At 42.1% G+C, this 22,076-nt stretch overlaps 1 protein-coding gene and 1 long non-coding RNA gene across 2 annotated transcripts in view; one reads left to right on the top strand and one right to left on the bottom strand.

Annotated features, from left to right (window-relative positions):
- The window catches only part of bma (SCY1-like protein bma), a 90,299-nt gene that overhangs the window by 44,115 nt on the left and 24,108 nt on the right, over positions 1–22,076 (top strand). The window contains exons 9-14 of the mRNA XM_086967743.1: positions 4,165–4,321; positions 5,208–5,326; positions 5,676–5,782; positions 12,340–12,488; positions 15,963–16,109; positions 16,307–16,448. Coding sequence (XP_086823869.1) covers positions 4,165–4,321; positions 5,208–5,326; positions 5,676–5,782; positions 12,340–12,488; positions 15,963–16,109; positions 16,307–16,448 — 821 coding nt within the window. The remainder of the gene's footprint in view (positions 1–4,164; positions 4,322–5,207; positions 5,327–5,675; positions 5,783–12,339; positions 12,489–15,962; positions 16,110–16,306; positions 16,449–22,076) is intronic.
- The window catches only part of LOC111259143 (uncharacterized), a 47,785-nt gene continuing 33,982 nt past the window's right edge, over positions 8,274–22,076 (bottom strand). Inside the window, exon 5 of the long non-coding RNA XR_002679440.2 lies at positions 8,274–12,446. This is a non-coding gene — a long non-coding RNA (uncharacterized LOC111259143). The remainder of the gene's footprint in view (positions 12,447–22,076) is intronic.

Here is a 22,076-nt window from a genome sequence, read left to right as displayed (position 1 = left end):
TTAGCGGGGGACTTATTTAAATGAGCCTAGAAAAAAGAACGGTAGATGTCAGTGCCATGCAGGGCAAAGGCAGCACGGCTGGTCCGAAAGTCAGAGAATGGATAAAGCGGGGACCGATACATTGAGGCTTTCGCGAAAAAGCTCCTTGCCGTTGTCCATGAGGGAATGATTAAATCAGCAAGTCGAAGCGGTCGCTTTTACTAACCTTTAAGAACTCGGTGATCAAAGAGCATCAAACTGTCATGACTGAGTGCCGTGTGTCGTTTCTGTGTGACGGCTGAACGGATGTAGAGGCGTATGAGATAGTTACTACTGCTTTGTTTCATCCCCCAATAGCAGCTTCACTGTCGAGCATCGGTCATGTAAGCAGCTCTTCTATCTCGTCGAGCACCAGCATTCATCCGAATTATCCCTAATACGATCGCAGCCTTTTTTTTTATTCCGGATTACTATTTTTGCAAACCGCGCGAGCAGGAGGGAGCCGACTCACCCCCTATCACGCTATAACAGGGCACGGCGCCACAGTGAATGTGAATGAATTAGAAGCTGCTGTTGCTACCAGAAAAGCGGCCGTTCGCATCCCTCTTCATCGGCCTGCCAGACCGAATCATAAGGCTTCGAAATGCCCTTGTATTCCATTACAATAATGTCTCTCTCTCTTTTTTCACATATCTCACATGTAAGAGGTAAAAGGAGGCCCTTGGGCATAAACAGCGACATTTGGACTAGGGTTCCGCTGTAGAAGAGGGCGGGCGCTTTGTGAAGGACCGTCTTGTGCTGCTGCCAGAAGCAACGAGTAAGTTCACGTCTCCGCGAGCAGACAGCACATGGACTTGGAAATAGACAAGGAAGCTTCAAATCACTTGTCGGAGAGATGTCTACGCACGGACGTGATTGGTGTCTTTGTTGCTCTAGCAACAGAGTTCCTGAATTCGAATGTTTTGGGAAGTGTGTCCCGGTCGGCCGGTCGGGTAGCAGCGATTGAGAGTAGACTGGGTCGTCGTGCAAGTTTAATTTTTTTGTAAACTGAGCCACTTTTCTTATTACCCGCTCAGTAACGGCAGCGCACCACCACCCACCAAAGTTTAGCGAAGTGGCTAAGCTCCATCAAGCCCAGCCTAGGTATCGAGCACTGCCTATATTGTCTTCCTGTGCAAATTATTAGTAGCTCTTAGTTTCTCTATTAGGCAGTAGCAAAATGAATAACAATATTATGCCAGCAATACGACAGGTAATGTAACAGTAATGTTAAATGCCATTGTTGCTGTTTTATTGCTTCTCAACTAAGTTCCCTACTTAAGCGAGTGCTTTTTGACTCGAAAGGTTCGTAGAAGTGTGAAACTTGTGTCCGCTTCAGGATTAGCTACCATGAACTGTGAATGCCTGTAGACTACAATGGTATTCAATAGCTAAACGATCGAGGATCAAGCCAACGTATATTCCCCCGAGCGTCTGTTTACTCCTATCCTTCAGCTTGCGTATAAAATACGAACTCTTTAATAAGTTGCAGCGACATGTAACGGTGCATCATTCGTTTCGTAATTCCGTCGTTACGTAAACGGTACTTGCTTTTTATGCGTTCTATAGTGCGTGTGGGATATATTTACACTGCATCTGTATCGAGGCACTATTAGTAATTGACCGACCAGTTCGGTGAATGTGTAAACCGCACCGAAAGCGTACGATATATACTTCTCAAGAGATATAATAATAAAAAAAATACAGGTAAGCTAACAGGATAAAAAAACATCCGCCGTTCACGTACAGCATTGCTTTCATTGGCTTAAATATATTATCCTTGAAAGCTATTACTATCTTCACGCTTTACTGTGAGGCATCTGACTTGGCAGTGCCCGGCGCGACGGCCACTCCCACGCAAAGCCCAAGGCCGTCCAGAACGGGCCTTGTCTAACAGTACGCAGAGCTCAGCAATTCTCCATACCATTGTCGGTATGAGCTGCCATGAAGACGCTGATCTGACGCGGCCAAATATTCGGGCAGTGTCAAAATTATCTACGTAAATGTATGTATATATAACAAAACATCGGAGACGCACAGCAGCAGCTACCACTGTCCCAGCTATAGCTAATGAACGGCTTACTATAAAAGTCTGTAGAATGAAATGAGCAGTGTCGGCCGGCTGGCACTAAAGTTTTATGGCTCACACGACGGCCGCACGTAGATTGGGTAATTTGATGGACATTTGTAAAGGACAAAATCGTTGACATTACGATGATCAGATGCGAGGTGATGTTAACTATGGGGCCATTCAGCAGTCGGGCCATTTATAGCATAAGGACATGGATAGTCAAAAGACATGTCCATTGTCAGGTGTTCCCATTACAGCTACCGGCTGCAGATGCGGTAACTAAATAACAACAATATATCTAGTTGAAAGAAGCCAGTTACTTAAACAACTCTGTACCTAGCGTGAAGCTAAAAAACAGGTAGTAGTTAGCTATTCAGAAAGTGCCAGATGACTTCGGAAAGCTTAAGGCTTTTCTTTTGTGTATATGATACATGACACATAAACTAGCTAACCAGATCGGCAAACAAGGGCAATGATAATGCTTTCCGGGCAAAAGGGCTTATTTTCTCCAGTCTCTAGTTAAATACTGAAAATCTGTCGGCTGTCTCAAAAAGCTCACGGCATGAACATTTCAAAAGTAGTTAAAAAAAAGCAGCAAACATGATAAGGTTTCGAGTCCATAATACAGAAGGGTTTACATGAATTACGCTGCTAGCGTAGAAACCACAATTTGCTATACTCATCATGAAAATGTAGTTTAATTCTATGTGCTACTGTAGAATAAAAACAAAACTAATAATAAACTCTTTTATTCAAATTCAATTTCCTCAAAAAATTTTTATCAACCAAACTAGGCCTGCTCGATCCTTTGTGCCTATACGTGATCGATAAATAAGGGGCTATGCAAAAATTGTTCTTTACCTGATCATGCCTCTCTAAATGTTACTAAAATATAACTCGGCAACAAATGCAGTACGAGCAGGAAACTCCTAATTTCTTCGTCCGTTCTTTGCCTATAAGCGGTGGTAGCTGCTGCTAAAAAGCCAGATTCATAGAACTTGTTGAGGTAAATACTCGTTGAAATAGCGATTTTGCTTTTTTTTATTAAATTTCAAGTCGCTTATGGAGGAGGCTTGTTCATTCCGATTCGTGCGGTAGTTCTATCAGAGCAATAGAGAACCTTTGGCGCCTATTTTTCAAGTAGCTTCTTCCATACAGGACGTTTTGACGTATTTAGCTATTCGGCAGGCGACAGACATTCATGGGAGGCAGGGCAGGGAGGTCTTCCTTAATGCTTAAGAGCATGAAAAGATGCCGCTAGTTCCTGTGTACACAACTGCAACGAAAACAGAACGAGGTAGCGAATCAAAGCCCTTTTTTGGGGCAATTGTATGCTTGAATACGGAGACACCTGAATGCTCACTGCATAGAAAGTACTCGAACAGTGAAGATGCGCGCGCCCGAAACGCTAACTGAAACCTATTCGAAGCCTGTTATTAGGTATTTTAAATATCGCAGATTTTTTTTACTAACTGTCTTTCTTATTAGCACCTATATACCTTTTTTATTCGATACTGACCGCTGATCCCGTGGGGAGCATCACTATTGACCAGTCATTCAATTTACGAACAATTTTGCGATTTTTTTTTCCTTTGCGAAGAAAATTTAGTAAGGAATACGTTTATAGGAAGCGAAACTGTAGAATATTTTTTTGATACTCGGCTAATTTGTTTCTTTTTGAACTCTTTTTTTAACGGCCGCACAAGGGATCACCTTGGAGTTTGGATGTCTCAATTACCCGGGCTAGAAGCAGTCTACTCTTACAGGCCCATTATTAATAGTGACCACTATATTAACACGGCGTGTTGCCTATTACGCTAGGAGTGGTTATACAACACTAGATTAATAAAATCAGTGTGTAAATACTTCTGATCGTTTGTGCTAGAATGTGAAACTGTACAAACCATATAGATGTCTAGAAAAAAATAAAAACCTAAATATTTATTAAAAACTAATACATGTTAAGGCATGCTTTTCTCCCCAGAGTCATCTGATGCTATGCTGTATCGCCCTATAAAATGTCGATAAAAGAGTGATGACTAACATCGTAGAAATGAACGCTTGATTGGTTCCAGCCTCTTCACAGTATGTCGTCGCAGGTACAGGCGAACGCGCTAACGTGCATCGAGCAGGTCATGGACAAACTGGAGAAGAACGACACGCTGGATCAGGTACTTCCAATGCTCGAAAAGGCCAAAGTCAACGACCCAGCCATTCTAATGCCTGTCGTCCGTAAGTAACACAGAACAATGGGTGTCGGGTATCCCATTAGATAGACATGTACCATCCCTTCAACTATGGTGATGACTGGACGGATTTTCTTATTACGTAACTGGTCACAGAAAACCGATTAATGGGAAACAATGTACCGCTTAATTACTACTAATTGTATAAATTCAATGTATTGAAACTACAGTTCAAATACATCCTGTGGAACCGAAAATGTTTTTGAAAGTATCCGAATTTTGGAACACCAGCTAATTTTGATCTCCATTGTTCAAAATTACGTTTTGATCATCACTTGAGTATTTGATTAATTTTTCAAATATCAAAGTTCATGAGGCCTTATTGCAGCGAACTTCTTCTAGTTACAGCGTTATTATCGTATTTTGCCTATACGTATACGGTACCTGAGGATAACTAAAATGAACTTAATGAACTTTAAATAGTATCGAATTTTTATTACGCGTAATAAGTCTGACATGTTTAAGGCAATATCAAGCCAGATGCATTGGTATAACCACCAATGAAACCACGACGTATTTTCCGTGAACTAGGTGGCTTTGTGGGTTTTATAGATTGCACACCGATACAGCATAGCAGAACACTCCGTAGAGATCCGTTAGCACCTATTCAAGATATACGCATCTATGTAATAGTGCGCGTATTACCTAAATATTCATGTTTTTCTATTAATAAATTTATTTATTTTTTTTACTTGTACTTGTACCGTGGAGGCAGAATATACTTTGTTCGTTCGTGATAGGGTTCCTTTTTATTAACTTTGTAAAAACAATCCTGGATCAATAATATCGTTTGTGCTGTTTTAGAGCTGTCACAATAGACGTATCTATATGTCCTCCCCTACCACGTTTGGTACAAATTCCCTACATTTCAGGCATCTATAAGCGAATGTTGGACGATAAGCGCTATGGTCTGACGGTGCACCTTCTCGCTACCAAAGTGCTTCCAGCGCTCATACCTGTTGCCGTCAATCCGGCCCTCAAATTAGACCAAGTAAGAAGCAGGTTTTTACGTCTATTACCACTCAGTCTGCTTTATCCCTAGCGTCTAACCAGTCGAAGTTACCAGACAGACATGTGTTCAGATGCGACGTGCAAGACGGGTATGGACGCACTTGTCGCTGGGGCTCAAGCATGCGACTGGTAAAACGGATACACGTTTTTCATCAATTCTCTCTTAGTGGAAAGCCATTACAATTATCATAGCTGAATCTTAGCACACTGTCAATAATAGGACAATTAAGAAGTATTAACTGTCTCCTCTGCAGTTACGCTATACTGCATTTTACGGTTGTGATCGAAGTGTAGCTGACGTACCTTTCACGGCTTCTTTGCGATTTCAGTTCCAGGAGCTCACGCAGCTCTGTCAGGAAATGTTAGACGCGGTGTCTAAGAATCAAAGGAACAAGCTTAAGTTGGATAAACTTTCCCTCCAGCCCTCTTCAGAACTGTAAGTTGTAAAGTAAGAGAAGATTGATAATCTTTCTATCGGTCAGCCCTATTAAGAAACTGTTGTATATAGACCATTTTGCGGTATGAGTAACAAATTATTGTCAGTAAAATTTCGCAATGGATGAACTTTCGTCCAAGTTCTACTTTTCTGTTACGATGGCTAGACTGAGGTTTGGGAGGCTGTCTAGATGTCCTGCGTTCCTAGGTTGGCAGAGGAATACAATGTACAAAACATCTTCGTAAAAAAATATATCTACACATATATGCCAATATGTTATTTAGCCAAAAACGGAGAAACGGCTGTGAAGAAGACGCCGTGGATGACAAATTATACAAAGTGTATTTGGCCACTTTTAGAGAACAGTAGAGGAGAATTAATTCCGCGAAGCTTTACTTTGGTGGCGTCTCATAGTAATTTAGCTTCAATTGTCGCTGTTGAGTTTCACGTATTATGTGAAATACATCGATATTTTAGTACTTGAATGTATCAGTGTGGGGAAATCAGTGATATCTTGGCGAATAGCCGAAGGTTTTTTCTAACTCGAACTAGTTTTTGCAATCTAGCCTTCTATCTCCTGCGTTTCAATAGAGGGTCAGCTTTTCATTGAACAGTTAGAACTTTTTGGGGTTACTTCTTATTATGCGAACCAATACATAACCACGTAGCAAAACATACGTTTAGAGAACATTAAAATGAGATAGGAGATACTTATTGTATTGCAAAAGATATCCGAAGGACATTGATGCCCTTGGCCATTCATTTCATATTTGCGACCATGTAAAGTGTAGTTTAGGCTCTGGGAGCTCACTTAAACATACTTTACAAATTTGGTCACACGAAAAAACTAGATACATTGTGCGAAAACTATACAACGCAACCATTTGGACAGCTTTTGTCGCACCGTACATATTGCAAAAACACTGTGTTGCTCCGTGTTGCTTGAGCGTACTCATATATATATATGCTTAGCGCACTTTGAGGCGGTCATAATAAAGTGTCCTATTCGTCTGAGGCTAAAATTTTATTTTATGCAATTTCGAGCTGAACCTTATTAACTAGATAACACATATTTCTGTACCGTTTATAAAACTGCAACTGGCCACTCGTTTGCAGTTTGCTCTTGCTGCTACCTCAGTTGCAGCGTTGGCAACTATACCTCAGTTTATGTGCCCTCCTGAACACGAAAACACCCACCTCTGCTGCCAGAATTTATTCCATACCCTATACAATCCAGTTCCACGTATGTGTGCCTAGTTACCGCGCCCATTCGACCACCCACTTAATAAGTGAACGATATATGTATGATATCTACCGACTTTTTTAGCGACCTCAAACTGCCTTCACCCTCAAAGTGAGGTAAACGTGGTTGAAAGAAAATGAGAAACAGTCATCGTACGTCGCGGTCGAACCACACCGATTCCTAATTCAATCAACTAAGCACATTACTCATTCAACCATCACGAAGTCGTTCTACAACATCTAATCCCTTCACTACCCTTCACCCGTTCGACGAACGATTGAACCGAAACTTCAACGCTCAAACTCGGGCGACATGTCTCCTCCGGCATCGCACATAGTAATAATAATTATTGTTGTTATCATCATCATTGGTAATTTTATTGACAAGCAATAATTCAGTTCATTCTCGATCATAACACACACAATCGAAGTGATTAGTATTTCTCTTACCTCTGTATCTCACACACCCTGTTGGTGTCTATGGGTCTCTCTTTATTGACTGTGTCATTATTATTTGTTTTAAATCCTATTGCTCTCCTGTCATTTTCCGTACTAATTATCCATCTGAGTTTGCTGTGCTAATGTAACGATGCAAGCGCACCATACGCAATGCCAGCCTTACCTTTACCGCCACAAACCACGTTCTCACTAAAACGGTCTATCACCCTACATTTTCGTAAAGGAAGCAACTGATGCTGATGGGACAAGTCTGTAGAGTTGTGCAATTTGTTCTCTTCGCACAATTTTTACCACTCTGTCTAATTTTTCCATATCTCGGTTATTTGTTCCACTGTAGTCTCTATATATTGATTGCTTAATCTATATGTATATATATATGTACTACAAGTAAGATATCCAAAGTTTATTTATGATGTTTATGTGCCCTATTTCTCCCTGAATTCTAAGACTCACCTGGTCATCTTTCTACGCCTAGCTTATTTGTCGGTGGGTTATTAAACTCAAGGAGCACAACTTTGCCGTACACGAAGACGGCGGTTATGTCGAGGAAACGGATATGTTATCACAATAGGACAGTTTACCGCCAGCGGTCTTGCCTGGGGCTAAAATCCATATGTAATTCTATTGTTAGTTGCGCCAAGTCTCCAAATCATCCGGACTGCAAATACGTCGTACCCAATGAAGAAGTTTGAAAAACCCGTCAACAACTGCTCCAGACACTACATATAGAAACACTACTGTTTTTTCGAAACATAACATTTCAATAAGAAAACAAAAAATAACAACTGGATTTATCTCGGCCGATACATGTTTTTTTCTAATTTATTCCGTCTAGATTTGTAAATAAAGCACCCACTGCTTTTAGACTGACGTAGAGATATTTTATCCTGATTTATATCACAACATATGTACTTCGGTAGTTTGTTACCATACAATTAACATGTGTGCTACAACTTATTAACAGCTACTGCTGGTATCTGTGCGAAGTCTGCTCTTAGGCTATTAAATCTTTCATCGAAATTTTTGCTGCTCCGTATTGCCTCTTATGCGTTCAAGGCACTAAAGTACATCATGCGGCTGGATCCATCAACATCACCTTAGCAGCGACAAATTGGAAAGGCCTAATATCGTGACATCTTCATTTCAAATTTTTTACGGTTAAAAACATTATTTGCGAAGGAAAATTGCTTCTCCCTGATATCCGTCCTGCGCCGTAGCTTATTGCCAGAGAGTCTGACACAAAGGCAAACATACCCCAGCACCCAAACATCCAAGAAATTTAGTTAAGGCGTTTGAAAACGATGGCCCATCACTTATGTCTCGGTCCTGATTTAAGCCCTGCGGGGTAGCCGATGTAGCTTTGGGGAAAATCCCTTGATTCTAGATAGAACTTCATGTTAGCGTTGGCTTGTTGGGCGGTGTTAAAAACTTTGTTTGAATTTTATCTCAGCCTGCATTTTGAAAATGTCGAAGAAGCCGGGAATTTCAGGTACCTCGAAGAATATTTTTTCCAATAGGCTCGAAAATTAGTTAGAAAACATTTGCTCGACGAATAAAAAATAACGATAGATTTGCTTTGCTGGTATTATGACTTAAGCACATCGTAATTATAACTTATACCCCAAGGAGATGGTAATTATGCTAAATTGACGATGCCCGTTACGGTAATAACGGAGTAGGTGGGTACCTAAAAGTTTGTTCGACGTAAGCCACCAAAGGTTTAATAAGGCGACATTTGCTGTGTAGCTTCCCGTGTTGCTTGGCCTACTATGCCACTGTTCTTTAATATTTTTCTCCTTATCAACCTTATCGAACTGCTAAGAACATTAATAGAGAGATTTTAAAAGATATTCCTCTCACTTTGTTCCTCTTCTTCTCTAGCCGACGTCAATCAGCTTGGCCTATAATATATATACAAACGTATAATTTAATTTCTTGGCGCAGTAGTTTTCACCGGCCCTACGACCAGCACCTAATCCACGGTATGCTAATCTGTGCTTTCGATATCTCTATGAAAAGCAATTGTTCACAGCTCAAGCACCGTATTAATAACCTTTCTATCCTTTTCGCGGGCTTATTACGTTCTGCTCAGAGAAATAAAACATGGTCCCCGCTTTTCGAAAACACATCATCCCAGCGTGAAGTTTTTTTTCATTCTATTAGTTACCGCGCTCCACAATCAATATACAAGCGATAAAGATGAACTAAAGATTTGTTTACATGTACATGAAGATATGCAGGTTTACTTTTAATTATCATTGCTGTAATTAGTATATTACTCGCATTATGATTGACGCTCAATTATCACCGCTGTTTCCGAGTAAAGCTCAACATCGGCGGATAGAAAAGTGATCGAGAAACAGTCGGATATCGCAGAGAGGTTGGTACCCCTGATACAGTCCCGTTCGACCCTACATAGAATACGTCTCGTCTAAAATTCTGCCAGCGTTCTGGACCGATGAAGACCGACAACGTCCTGTGGTCGTTCGTTAGCGCTTGTTCAAGCCTATATTCCTGTTCAACTGCTTCTTTCAACTGTTTGTAAAGAACAGGAAGAAATCATAGTTGAAAGTAGTAGCTGAGACTATTTGATGAGAAATGTTCACTGGGGCCGAATCTTGCCCTTCCCACTGAGCTTCCTCACCCGCTCACTTAAATCATCTAAAAACCAAGAATCTAACTGAATCGTAGTTTGCGGCACGTTCCACCTCTGCCGGTCACAGTCAAATCGCCGAACCATAATGAAAATAGCTTGGGTTTTTTCAATACAAATTATGTTATATTACCTTAATTTGTGTACATATGGGCAACTGTGCTGGTCTTATTTTTGAAAATTCGAAGCTTTGTCCTTATCTTGGCGATTGGTTACGTCTCTAGTAGAAGCCACGAGTTTCATAACGCTTGATCTTGGACCGTTTGTAGTAAATAGCAGTAGCTTTTAACAATGCACGAAAAAATAAATAATACAGCCTTAGAAACCTATTTCGCTTGTGTGACTTCTAGGATACCATATAAATATAATAATGTTTTAGTTAGTTACGTAGTATTACAACAACTATTTATACGACGTTGTGTAATCTGTCGGAAGTTTACCTGACTAATTTACGCAACCGCTGTCTCATACGTGTGAATTTGATGTTTGATCCTCGTAAACGTGACCATAAGATTGTTGAGGATAGCATGTCTCTATCGAAATGGCGCCGTTCACATCCAGTTGACGTAAGCTTCCGTTACGTCACGGAAAGTTTGTGTATCACGCTACTTGGGTTGTTTCCTCGATTTTTCCATCGACGATAGAGTGCAAAAGCGTTACAGCGTCCCTATACCTACATTCCGTTAAAGTGGAACGTCGTCTCCAGCATTAGTATAAGTGTCTTTCTGCGTTAACGCTTCTAGTAGTTTTCTCTCTGACTTTTTGAGTATGTTTCACCGGTAAAACTTACTAAACCAGAAGTTTTTCATTAGTATTACTATCGTATAGCATATCAAACGGCTCTCCGCAAGCCTTCCCAACTCTCAAAAGCCTGTGCGCTTGTGTTTACAATACAATCCGAGCAATGGGTAAAAAAACAACTGACTGACCCGATTTGCTATGATAGTCGATAGGAGATTTTGGGCTTGATCTTAAAATGATTAAGTGGTGAATTATTGATTGATCGACCCAGGTTGTTGGTTTTATAGATGACTGCTAGAATGAATGAATGAATTAATAACTGATCTATTACAATGCATGTCACTACATCATAAACAGTAGTTGTGATCACATCAATCTACGGTGGCACAATGATAGCACATCTAAAATTCCTCTAAAAGGGCAGACGAAATGGTATCTGTTTATTTCAGAATGGCTTGCAGAAACACAAGCCACCAAGGAAAAGAAAGAAGGAAGAGCTTGAGAGATTCTAACCGGTCGATAATAGTCAGCCAATTAATCACTGCTTTATAAAAAAATTATTGATTAAAGATTGACAGATCAATTATGGACCCATAACTACAACTGAGGTTGGCGTCGGATTAATAGATCGTCATAGCCACTGATGGATTGATGATTGTTAGATACCAAACCTCGGTGATGTATCAATCGGTGATGATGATGATAGACGAAATATCACAAAAAAAACAATGGCATTAGTTTCATAGAGAAAGAAGTGCCATTATCTAGACTGTGCACGTCTGAGAATTATATTCGCGCAGAACTCTGTACTGATGGGTTAGGTAGAGAACATACCGCGATGTTGCAGTCGCTCGTCTGCAGACTCGCTCGCCCTGATTCAACAGATCTGAATTTCTCTGACGATTGATAGCTAATTGATATCGTTGATTGACGAATTGACTGAATGACTGACTTCCGCTTTTCTTGTCTGTGATTTCTTATTTGTTATGATCTCTGCGCTTACACGCTCTTTCTTGTTCTCTCTCTTTGTCATTTTTTTCCGTTACCTCGCCGCACTGCTGTCCTTTATCTGCCTACGCCCGCTCGACTTCTCCACTACTGTGTTACGTTCCCGTATGTTTATACCTGTGACCGTTGTTACTACTACTGATGCCGCCGTTGTCGGTCTCTTGTGTGTGATCTCTCGCTCTGTCTGTTTCCATCTCTCGTTGGTGCGTGTTCCGACGTGTGCGCGTGTCCTGTCACTCTCTATCTCTTTCTGTCTCTCATGGCGGATGCGTGACGTGCGTGTCCTTCGTTTTGTGCGTGTACGTATCCGTACTTGTTGTTGTTGTTGTTGTTGTTGTTGTTGTTGTCATCATCTTCGCCGTCGTCTTCGTCGCTGTCATCGTTCTCTCTCTGGCTTATCGTCAACCTGCGCCTGTTGCTGCTTCTGCTGACGCGTCGGATGCGGCAACTGCAGACTTCCAGTGCACACTCAGCAGATGCAAATGCAGTTCCACGCGATCGAGCAGCCGACTGGATACCCTCACCGTCCGCCATCATTGCGACTTGAGTCCAGGCGTACTTCTATTTCCATGGATGACGTCGTCAGAAGAACATGTAGTTCAGGTAAGTGAACGGGAAAAAATATATGTATATAGATGAACGGGCGACAAGTGAAGGAAGAAAAATGAATTGTTATTTTCTCTACAAGAAGATGAGGAACACAGATTGGTGAACATTACGTACATCGAAAAGAGTCGATATAATTAAACGTGTATATAAGTCTGCTTCACAGAGTACGATCTACCTGGTAAAAGTGTGTTATGATTGAAGTAATATATTGGTGAGACCATATGTACAAGGCTGTGATCTTGTAAGGAAGGACATGAACATTTAAGCATATAATCAAACGGAGACAATGTTGGTACCGTATTTGATCGGCGTTTTATGTTTCAATATGGCAGACAGTCAAATTTATTTGGCCCTTTGGCCGACGCCTGGCCTGGAATATCTCCAACGTTCAATTTTAAAGTCCCCTTGGATGCAGACCGTTCGGCCCTTATGCACAAATTTTTATCGAGCTATCGGGGCTGTTCTTTTAACAATGACGTTCAGGACACCATGCAAATCGCTAAGGGCACTCGTGAGCAGCACTCGCGCGCTTAGCAACTTTCCCTACGATCCGTACAGACAGATGCGTGCTTATCTCTACTCGGTCATCCACTAGACTTACATAGATACGCAGAATGACCAGCCTGCTATCTAAGGATGAATTTTGATACCTTTGTTAAAAACTTCTCCTGATAGATCCATGACACAGACTAGCAAGCATAGAAAATAGTTAAATATTTGGGAACTGTTGATGGATATATTTCTCCAGTGAATAAAAAGAATTGGTCCAATTTTTATTAACCAAAACTCATCCGTTGGTTGAAATGTGAAATGAAAATGAAATGAAAAAAAAAAAACATTTTGAAATTATGCAGGATTTGTACAGATTTATTGTTTTTGTCTACAATGAATTATTAAGCTGATATTATACCAGAGTTGTAATAGTAAATGGGTTGAAAGCAGCAATTTATTTCAAATCACTGACTCCATCTTTATTTCTTTTCGCAAGTATTCCTAAAAACATTTACTATCAAGTAGAATTGGTTCAGACTAATGTAGTATGTGCCAATAAATTTTACTGCGAGGGTCAAAACTTCTAGTGTCATCAGGTATTTGACCAGTGGGCGGGGTCTTCTCTTCGCGTTGCCCTTATAGAGCACCTTCAGTTGGTATTAGAAATTCACGGTCCAGTAAGACTACAGTACGGACGGCAGCTAGAACAACGGTAGCTTACAGCGAGCCGCAGAGTCAGTCTAATACCTAAACTAACTATCCAGTCCCATTACCTTTTTCCCCACTCACTCCCACCAGCCCAATTCCCTCAACAACGAACAATGCAGCAGAAATAGTAATGGCAGTAATAAACAATACGAATCCTGCACCTACGCTAATTAAGCTAAACGGCGTCATAGTTGCCAAGCCAAATCACTGCTGCGTTTTTCAGTTTTCTCTTGTGACTCTTATCTTATTGCTCCCGCCATAGTTATTTATCCTCCGCGGAGTCTCTTCCCTCTCATAATCCGGCTTTTCTTGCCGCCGTCCAGGTATTTCGCTTTCCCCAGTTCGGATTATATTGCCAGCGCTGCCACAGTCACCCACTTGCTTTTGCATTGGAAGCTGGACGTCTGAGGCATGTAAATCGCCTCTGCATAAGCAGTGAAGTCGTGCTGACCCAACGAAATAGTGTAGATAGCTACTTGGCTCGATTGCTGGGGCATCGCTTGCCTCTAGCGTAGGCCACCGGCAGACAAGGTATGCTGAAAGCGCGCGTGAAGCTCGAAGGCATCACGCTGGCGAGAGCGGGTAAATACGTTGGCAGATAATTATGCAGTGGTGCAGCTTGGGTCGACAGGTCAACGCGGGGAGTAACAAAGGGTACACAAAGGTTAATTTTCGCAAAACGAGGGTTCTGCGTTACAACGGAGCGCTAGCGCACAAATCGTAGTTGGGCACTAATGCTGCTCGCTTTCTGGCGTAAAAAGTTAGTGGTGATTATCTTTTTCCCAGGACTTGTACTAACCAGCCAGCTGACCATTTCCTGGACACGCGAAGCGGCTTCGCTTTCACGATGATAACAACTCGTATCTATGTTGCCTTTGTTTGGCGAAGCACCCCAGTACACCTCGTGCTTTACTTACTTCAAATCGTTCGAGTCCAGGCCGAATACCGACGTCATAACGATGATAAGGCAGCAGGTATGCTGGAGTCTACCTGTCTTTTACCTAATGTCAACTAGCGTTGCTTTATTTGAAACGCAATTGAAGACCATCGCTTTTGCTACTAATACACCTGCTTTCACCGACGACGCCGTTAGATGGCAGCTTTAGACCAGAACCCTGGCCAAGCACAACATTCACACAGAAAGACGCATGTTTTGGAACAGCATAATAGTCGCTTAAATGTCAACTGTACCTTTGCCAGTCGGTTAATTGTGTGATCTACCTTTCGTATGAACATGGCCATAGTGTTCACTCATCTATCTATTCCTAAAGAACGATCAAGCGTAACTGTACACTGTTCAGTTTTGCCACTTGTGAGAGAGAGAGAGAGAGAGAGAGAACTACAGATTACTAGCTTGCTCGCCGCATAATTAGGACAAAGGCGACCGATCCATCTGGAACAACCTGCTCTACAGGCGTTGTCACTGGTGTAGCTACTGCAGAAGCTGCCCCCTTCTTGGTGTGACGGTGAGGGCACAGGAACGGAAATTTCGCGGAAAAATAGAAACTCGGATAAGTTCGGAAGAATGGCCTGCAATGTGGAATGGGCAAGGCATCGGTACTGGCACCTAGTCTCGTACATGTGCAGCATTGCTTTGCTCTCTCAGGTCGCTCGAGAATGGTAGCCGATTGAAAGCTGAGGTTAATGCCGATACATATGTGCAGCCAATGCGATCTATACATATACACATCGTAGATACCCGAACACGTTTAGAATTATAATGATTTAATCTGCATTATGAATTAATAGAAAGTTAAGACAGGACAATTTACATGCAATCATGATACACAATTCTTCTTTTGTTTGTTATAGAATTTACACTTTATAACCTATTTATATTATACTTTATAGCTGTACCTGGACATATGTTCATTGTTAATACGTAGAGTGCTTTTAAAATTAATCTTTTGGTTTCATACGTATTTACTAGTTCGTATGAAACCAAAAGATTAATTACTAACTAAGCGCGCAAGTTTGGCGTAGAAGATATTGTATGACTCACTATTGTCGTCACCAACACGTAGAATATTTCAGTGAGTATTTCCTTCAGTACGTATGTAGTTGTTCCGCCTTCACCGCACAGATGTTAAGTGTGTTTAAAGTTGGAAACGTAGTTGTTATGTTTGAACTTGCTAGAGGTCTTTTTTATTATGTTCCATGTCATCATCACTAACCTCGGTGGCGCCTTTTCAACTTGTCCTTAGTAGCACGGATATCGGAATATCGCTATAATTGCCTGCTGATCACGTCGTATATCGTACATTTCAGCTTCATCCTCACCGGACTCGAACCTCCTGCGTGTCCAAGCCACGCTTCCTGGTAGGCGCCACTCGGACAACACGATCCAGCCCCCACGGATACTCGTCGCGCCCTGCTCACCGGGCACGGGTTCCCCTCTCGGCTATACCTCATCAGGTAGCAAAACGTAGTGTTTTCAAATGATCTCAAAATATGTATTTGCATGCCGCACGTGTTTCAAAATATTCGGTCTATCTGAAATGCTAATTAGCTTTAGAGATGGCCATGTGATAATAGAATGATGCTTAAGAAACTTTGTATTACTTTGTTGATGTTATTGGCGCTTCTGCCTGGCTGTTTTCCCGCGTGTTTAGGCGTACCGGTGCGGAGACACTCCTCAGTGGGGATGCACCAACAGGATTCGCGTTTTTCGAACTTTTTCGCGTCGCCGAAGTTCCAGTCTCCAACCACAGCTAACAACTCAACGGGTCTTGGTGCAGATTTCTTCAATTCCAGGTAGATGTCTAGTTATGTTTACCAGTGCAGGACAGGCAAACGAAGTTGCATGAGGAAGTTTTAAATACGTCGTCAGAAATTTGTTAGGCCTAGTCGCTTTGCAGCAACTTGAGGTTAGCTCTCTTTATTATGATGTAGTGGTAACGCATTCTTTTAATAATTGAAAGGGTATACGGGGATGGCCTAGATTTGAATACGGAGGAGGACATGTCCTGATTGTCCAGTTAAAACTCCGGACAATGTGAACACCGATGAATACGATAATTCTCACTTTTTCTCAGTTGTTCCGATCTCTAAGTTTAATAAATAATTGAAGTTATGCAGCGGTCCGAAGGCCTCTCACAAAAGGAAGACAGTTTAGGGTCAGCTTCCTCATGTCTCTCTGGCCCCGCTATCAAGCTAGAGACACATGGTTCACTCAAGCAGATGAATTCTGAGGGAAACTATGACGACGAAGCGCTGCCCCGATACTAAAGTGAAAAAGGACGACGTACAGCAAAAGCAAAAGAAAAACTGCCGGGGGTAATAGCAAACACGCAATACTTTTGCAGAACCTTCATACTTTGACTACTCAAATGCCCAAACTCCCAAAGGCTCCACACCGCGTTCGAGCTATGCCGAACTACCCCAAAGTCTTCGTTCGTGTTTTCTCCGAGAACCAAGCCGTTGGGGCGCTGACTAGCTCCACAGATTGTCATCTGCCAGAGGCGTCCAATAAAGCAACGCGTGTACGCCTGATGCCCTCTGTCCCCAGTTTCTCTTTCCTGTTTGATTCACTACTTTTCAATAATAGCTCTGCTACCGGTAGACTCGTTGTTGGCAGTGGAGTCGCTAAGTTACTCGGTCGCTCGCTTACGATATCCTATCTACACTTTCTCCACCTACCTGAAGCTGTCAGCTAACAGCCGCTTGGCAGGACAAGCCGAGCGTGTCCCGCTGGTGCCAAAAAGTACGTCGAAATTTATTCTATGCTTCGTTTTGAACGCGCCGCGACCTAAACGTGTGTTACTTTTGCTATGTCGCCCCGAAATGTATTCCCAGAACAGCGCCAATAGTGCCTGCAGCGATGCCGCCGTCAGGGTTGTCGTGTAAGCGACGAGACGCACAAAAACGCAAAAAGAGAAAGAACATTGAGGAGAAAAATCGTATCTGTATAACCGAAGAAGGGCAAGAGTAGTGGATTGGGGTAACGCGCAGCAGTAACGAAGACGATGGAAGCAAAAATGGCAAAAAAACTATACGTGTTAAAAGCAAAAGAAGCGATAACGGTAACTCGCCAATAACCTGCCACCCAACTCCAGACCCAACTCACGTCTCTATCTTTCATCTTATCGTCCCCTACATCGCAATGGTGCTTCTACTTATTTTTCGCCAGTAGTCATTTTATGCCCCCTCGCTTCTCTATTGAGGCTCGACTTCTTCTTGCTCGATTTCTTCATCACTTCGTATTTTGGTGTCCCATGACCCCTTCCACTTCTGAGACGGCACGGTCAGTCTGCCTAGCCTCCCTTAGGCAGCGTGACACTATTGAAAGTCGGGCTACCTATCAAACTTTTGTCGCCTAGATGTTCGGCAGACAAAACGCCATGCGCGGAGACGGCCTGCCTCATAAGATTTTGGGGAGCTTGCCTTATATAGCACCAAGACTCGTTCGAGTGGGCTAGGCGGTCGGTGACAAGGGTAAAGCCTTCATGGAAGCTATGGTCATCTGCACAAAGCAGCGAAAAACAGGAGAAGCAATTGGTCGCTAAATGCGAACAGAAAAGAAGTACGCCTCGAAGGTTTCGTAATATAACAACGAGAGGCTTAAGTATACGAATCAAAAAAATGCGCCCTGGAGGGCCGTTCACTTGCTTGTTTGCATCACCGAAAGGGAACACCAAAAAGAAGCGATGTACAGTACCATAGGACTAGCTGAGTGCGTCGTTGTATGTACATGTATGGGCAGATAGAAATAGGTATACACATCTCAGAAGACACTTATACATCGAAGTGAGTATATTGCCATTGGCGGGATTGTTCAAACGAGTACAGCAACACCAACTGGCAATTGACGTTCGCTTTACGTTTTACGCAGATGTACTTTATTTTTGCTTACTCTCTTCATCATCTAGCAGATTCCCTCTCTGCTTCCAGACACTGTTTTCAACACAATGAAAATACAGGTTCAAAATAAAATGCGTTGGGGAACCTACAAGCACCATGGCGCCGTCCGCCCAACTGCTACCGATGCATTATCCACGGCACACCGCGGTAGCTTTAACGTACTGGTGGCAGGGCAACACGTCGAACTCTCACAGTCCAGCATTTCTTGTGTCCGACTGCTTTATCTTTGAGTGCTCTTTATTTGTTGAGCGTTGCGGAAGGTTGCAGTTACTGCTGGATGTTTTGCTAGCGCTGTTGCTATTTGTGTTGACTGCTTTTATTTGATTGCTTCTGTCTGTAATTGCTGTTATGGCTGAATTTATCTGCGCGACAGCCAAAAAAGAAAAAGAAAGCAGAAGCTGAAGCTATCAAAGCGGGCTTGTTGATAAAAAGTCAACGAAGGAATACCGGTGGCGAGATGGAGACGGCAGGCATACGGGAACAGGGACAAGTCACGCAAGGACCTAGCGACAATCCCTCGTTCACTAACACTTTGCGCAGAGCTTTTGTAGTTACGCTGCTGCCTATCGATACTTTACTGGTGCCATGACCACGACACCAAGTTTTCCGGAATCGGGCCAATGAGGTTGGCGTTTTCGCTTTTAGCCGTTTGTTCTGATCTCACGTAAAGTGCGAAACAAGCAGACAAGGCATGGGGACCAGCAAGAACGTTTAACGTCAAGCTTCGACAGACGGACAAACGAATTGCTGTAGAATCCTTGGTTTTTTTGCGAAAGCTGTCCTCTGGCCGAGCTAACAACACCGACAGTATTCGGCCGCCGGTCTGAAGATAGGGAAACAACGAGAGATAACAAGCGAGAAAAAAGACGGAAACGACAAACCGCTGGTGTGAAAGTAATCATAGAGGGCCCAGTTTGGCTGGTTCGGGCAAGTCAGCTCTTTTGGGTTGGGGATCTTTCAGGAAAGCCGTGGAACCTTACATACATACATACACACACATTGTGGAGCATGCCTCGTGTCTCTCGTCGTTCCCAGTTTCCATTCTCGCTTTTCTACATACTCCTACTCTGCACCTCCTTTTCTAGGCCTGCCCTATTCTAGATCCGCTATTTCATCGGTCGCTGCCTCCTCTCCCGATGCTGGTCCTGGGCGGTTCGGGCAACGGAATCGATAGCAACGGCGAACAGGCCGCTGTGAAAAGGCAGTTCATTTGTTCCCATTGCAGTCGCGAATAAAGCAACGATGGCAGTACGATAGGGTAATGGAAATCAGACTGGGATGCCAAAAAGTCATCAACAAACGGGAAGCACGGAGAGTGGAGTGAGGAGGGGACTTGTAACCCCCTTGATGAAAACGAGACAAGGAGTGAAAAGGGAGAATGCCACGAACCGAGCCAACGACGACGACCGACGGAACCTCGACATATGCTAACTATGAAATGATCATATTCAACCATTGATCTTTTTTTGTTATTGCTGCTCTAGTGCAGCATTTATGTTTGCTGGGAAGAACTCTGTGGAAACAGGGAGAAAAAAAGAAGGTGGATTGATTGAGTAAAGTTCAACGAAAAGTCGTTACGCGCTAGTGCATTGTAAGAGTTATGTTGCGGAACTAATAGTATTTTTCAGAAGGGGATCTTCCAAAAATAGCTTTGTCATGTAGCTAAGAGCGTTGTATGTGTCTATTTTCATATATCTACCCGATTATGGCAATCTACTTATTTAAACATATCTATTTATACATTATCTGTACATTACAAGGTGTCTGCATATCCGTCTAAAGTCGCTAGTGTAGAATGAAAAATCGCTTCAATCTGATTTGTTGTAGCATAGCTTCATCCTGAAGAGGATCGCCGGTGGTCTCTTTCGGCAAGTGGCCGAATATCTTTCCCAAAGAACAATTTCTCCACAAGATTGGACTTTTCAAGCCTTTTTCTTGTGAATGGTTTGTATATAGAAGATATTTGTTCTTTAGTTCCACAAAATAAGCACGGATTTATGCTCTGAAACAAACATATTTCCTACGTGTTTCTTACACTGAATATCCGACTTGTGATCCTTGGGGGAAAAAATTGAGAACTTGTAAGGTACTAAACTAAAAAAGACATGTCGTTAGAAGCACGTTTCAACAAGAGAGTAAGAGTAACTGCATATGTGTGAGGAACTTGGAAAACGAGGATATGAGAAAAGCCGCTGCTTAAGTCGATGAACTGTGAATAAATTTTAGCAGTCCTAATCAGTTATTTCTCCAGGTAGCAGGATGCATAGAATACACTGTGGTAACAGATTAATGGCAATTGATGGATGGTTTACCTATAAATTCGATTGAATGTGTTCAATCACTGTAACAAGCTTGTAGCAAAGCCTATCTACGCCAAGATAATGCGACCACTAAGGTATGGCAATGGAAGGACCGAACCACTGAAATCGAATTACTATAGAAAGGCAGCTGGCCTGGAATACAGGAATACAACAGGTTCTCAACAGTATCACAACTATAGGCCTCCAATAAAACAATCCTTTACGAATTGGAAATGAGTTTTATCAACAATAAAGTAAGCTTTCTAATCAAATTCTATAAAGTACACATAAAGGTAGTTTTTGAAAAAATGGGGTAAACCACACTTTTATAGTTAAGGGGTAAGATCTTGATTTTCTGTTTAATTATAGTACAGCAAGTGTATGTATAGCAAGATGTCAATATTATAGGAACGGTTTAATATGAAAACGGCTTATTATTAAGAACGTAATGAGATTATAGTATGCATAATAGTCTGCGTAAAGGTTTGTTGAACAGAGGCTCTGAACTGTTTAGGATGCATACTAATTTATGTAAATATCGATATCTCAAGGCAAATAGATGATTGCCTCAATGACTGGTAATAATTATAGTGATAGAGCTTATACTTCACTATTGAAGGGTTAATCATGAGAGCAATATAAAGGGCTAATTTCCACTATTACCGAGCAAAAAGCTCTAAGCTTAAACAACAAAAGGGCCGTAGCACTTGCGGAAATGGTCAGCGACCGACCGTATAAGTTTTCGTCTCTTGAAGGCTCTCTGTGTGCAGGTCACTTGCTGGACCAGAAGTGGCTATGGTATTGTCGAAGGGACCTTAATATTTACTGGTCCATGCATAGCTAAGCTATATGGCACAGTAGACACTGTTCCTAACGGCATAAATCACCATCTTAACTAATGCAGAAAGGGTTTCCACACGGCAACGACATTTAGGAACATCTATGATACTCCTGTGGTCTTTTTTTTTTGAGACAACTATGACACCAGTTCAAATTATTATGTTAATAAGAATGAAGAGTTTTCATTCACTTCTATTCCTTCTATCTTTAGTGGTTTACGCTGTTTTCACGCATCGAAGTCTCTCTAGGCTGCACGAAGCGGTTTTCAGAGCCTATGGAAACGTACGTTACCTGCCCAACGTAACCCAAACAGAAACTCATCACATTTATTTTCGTAAGTCTATGAAGTTGTCGTTTGAGTGAAGAATACTTTTTTAATGTT

This window comes from Varroa jacobsoni, unplaced genomic scaffold (assembly GCF_002532875.2).
Source record: "Varroa jacobsoni isolate VJ856 unplaced genomic scaffold, vjacob_1.0 scaffold_298, whole genome shotgun sequence".
In the NCBI taxonomy this organism is placed as follows: Eukaryota; Metazoa; Arthropoda; class Arachnida; order Mesostigmata; family Varroidae; genus Varroa; species Varroa jacobsoni.
Note: the sequence above shows the minus strand (reverse complement) of the source record. Positions and strands in the feature narration are given on the sequence as shown.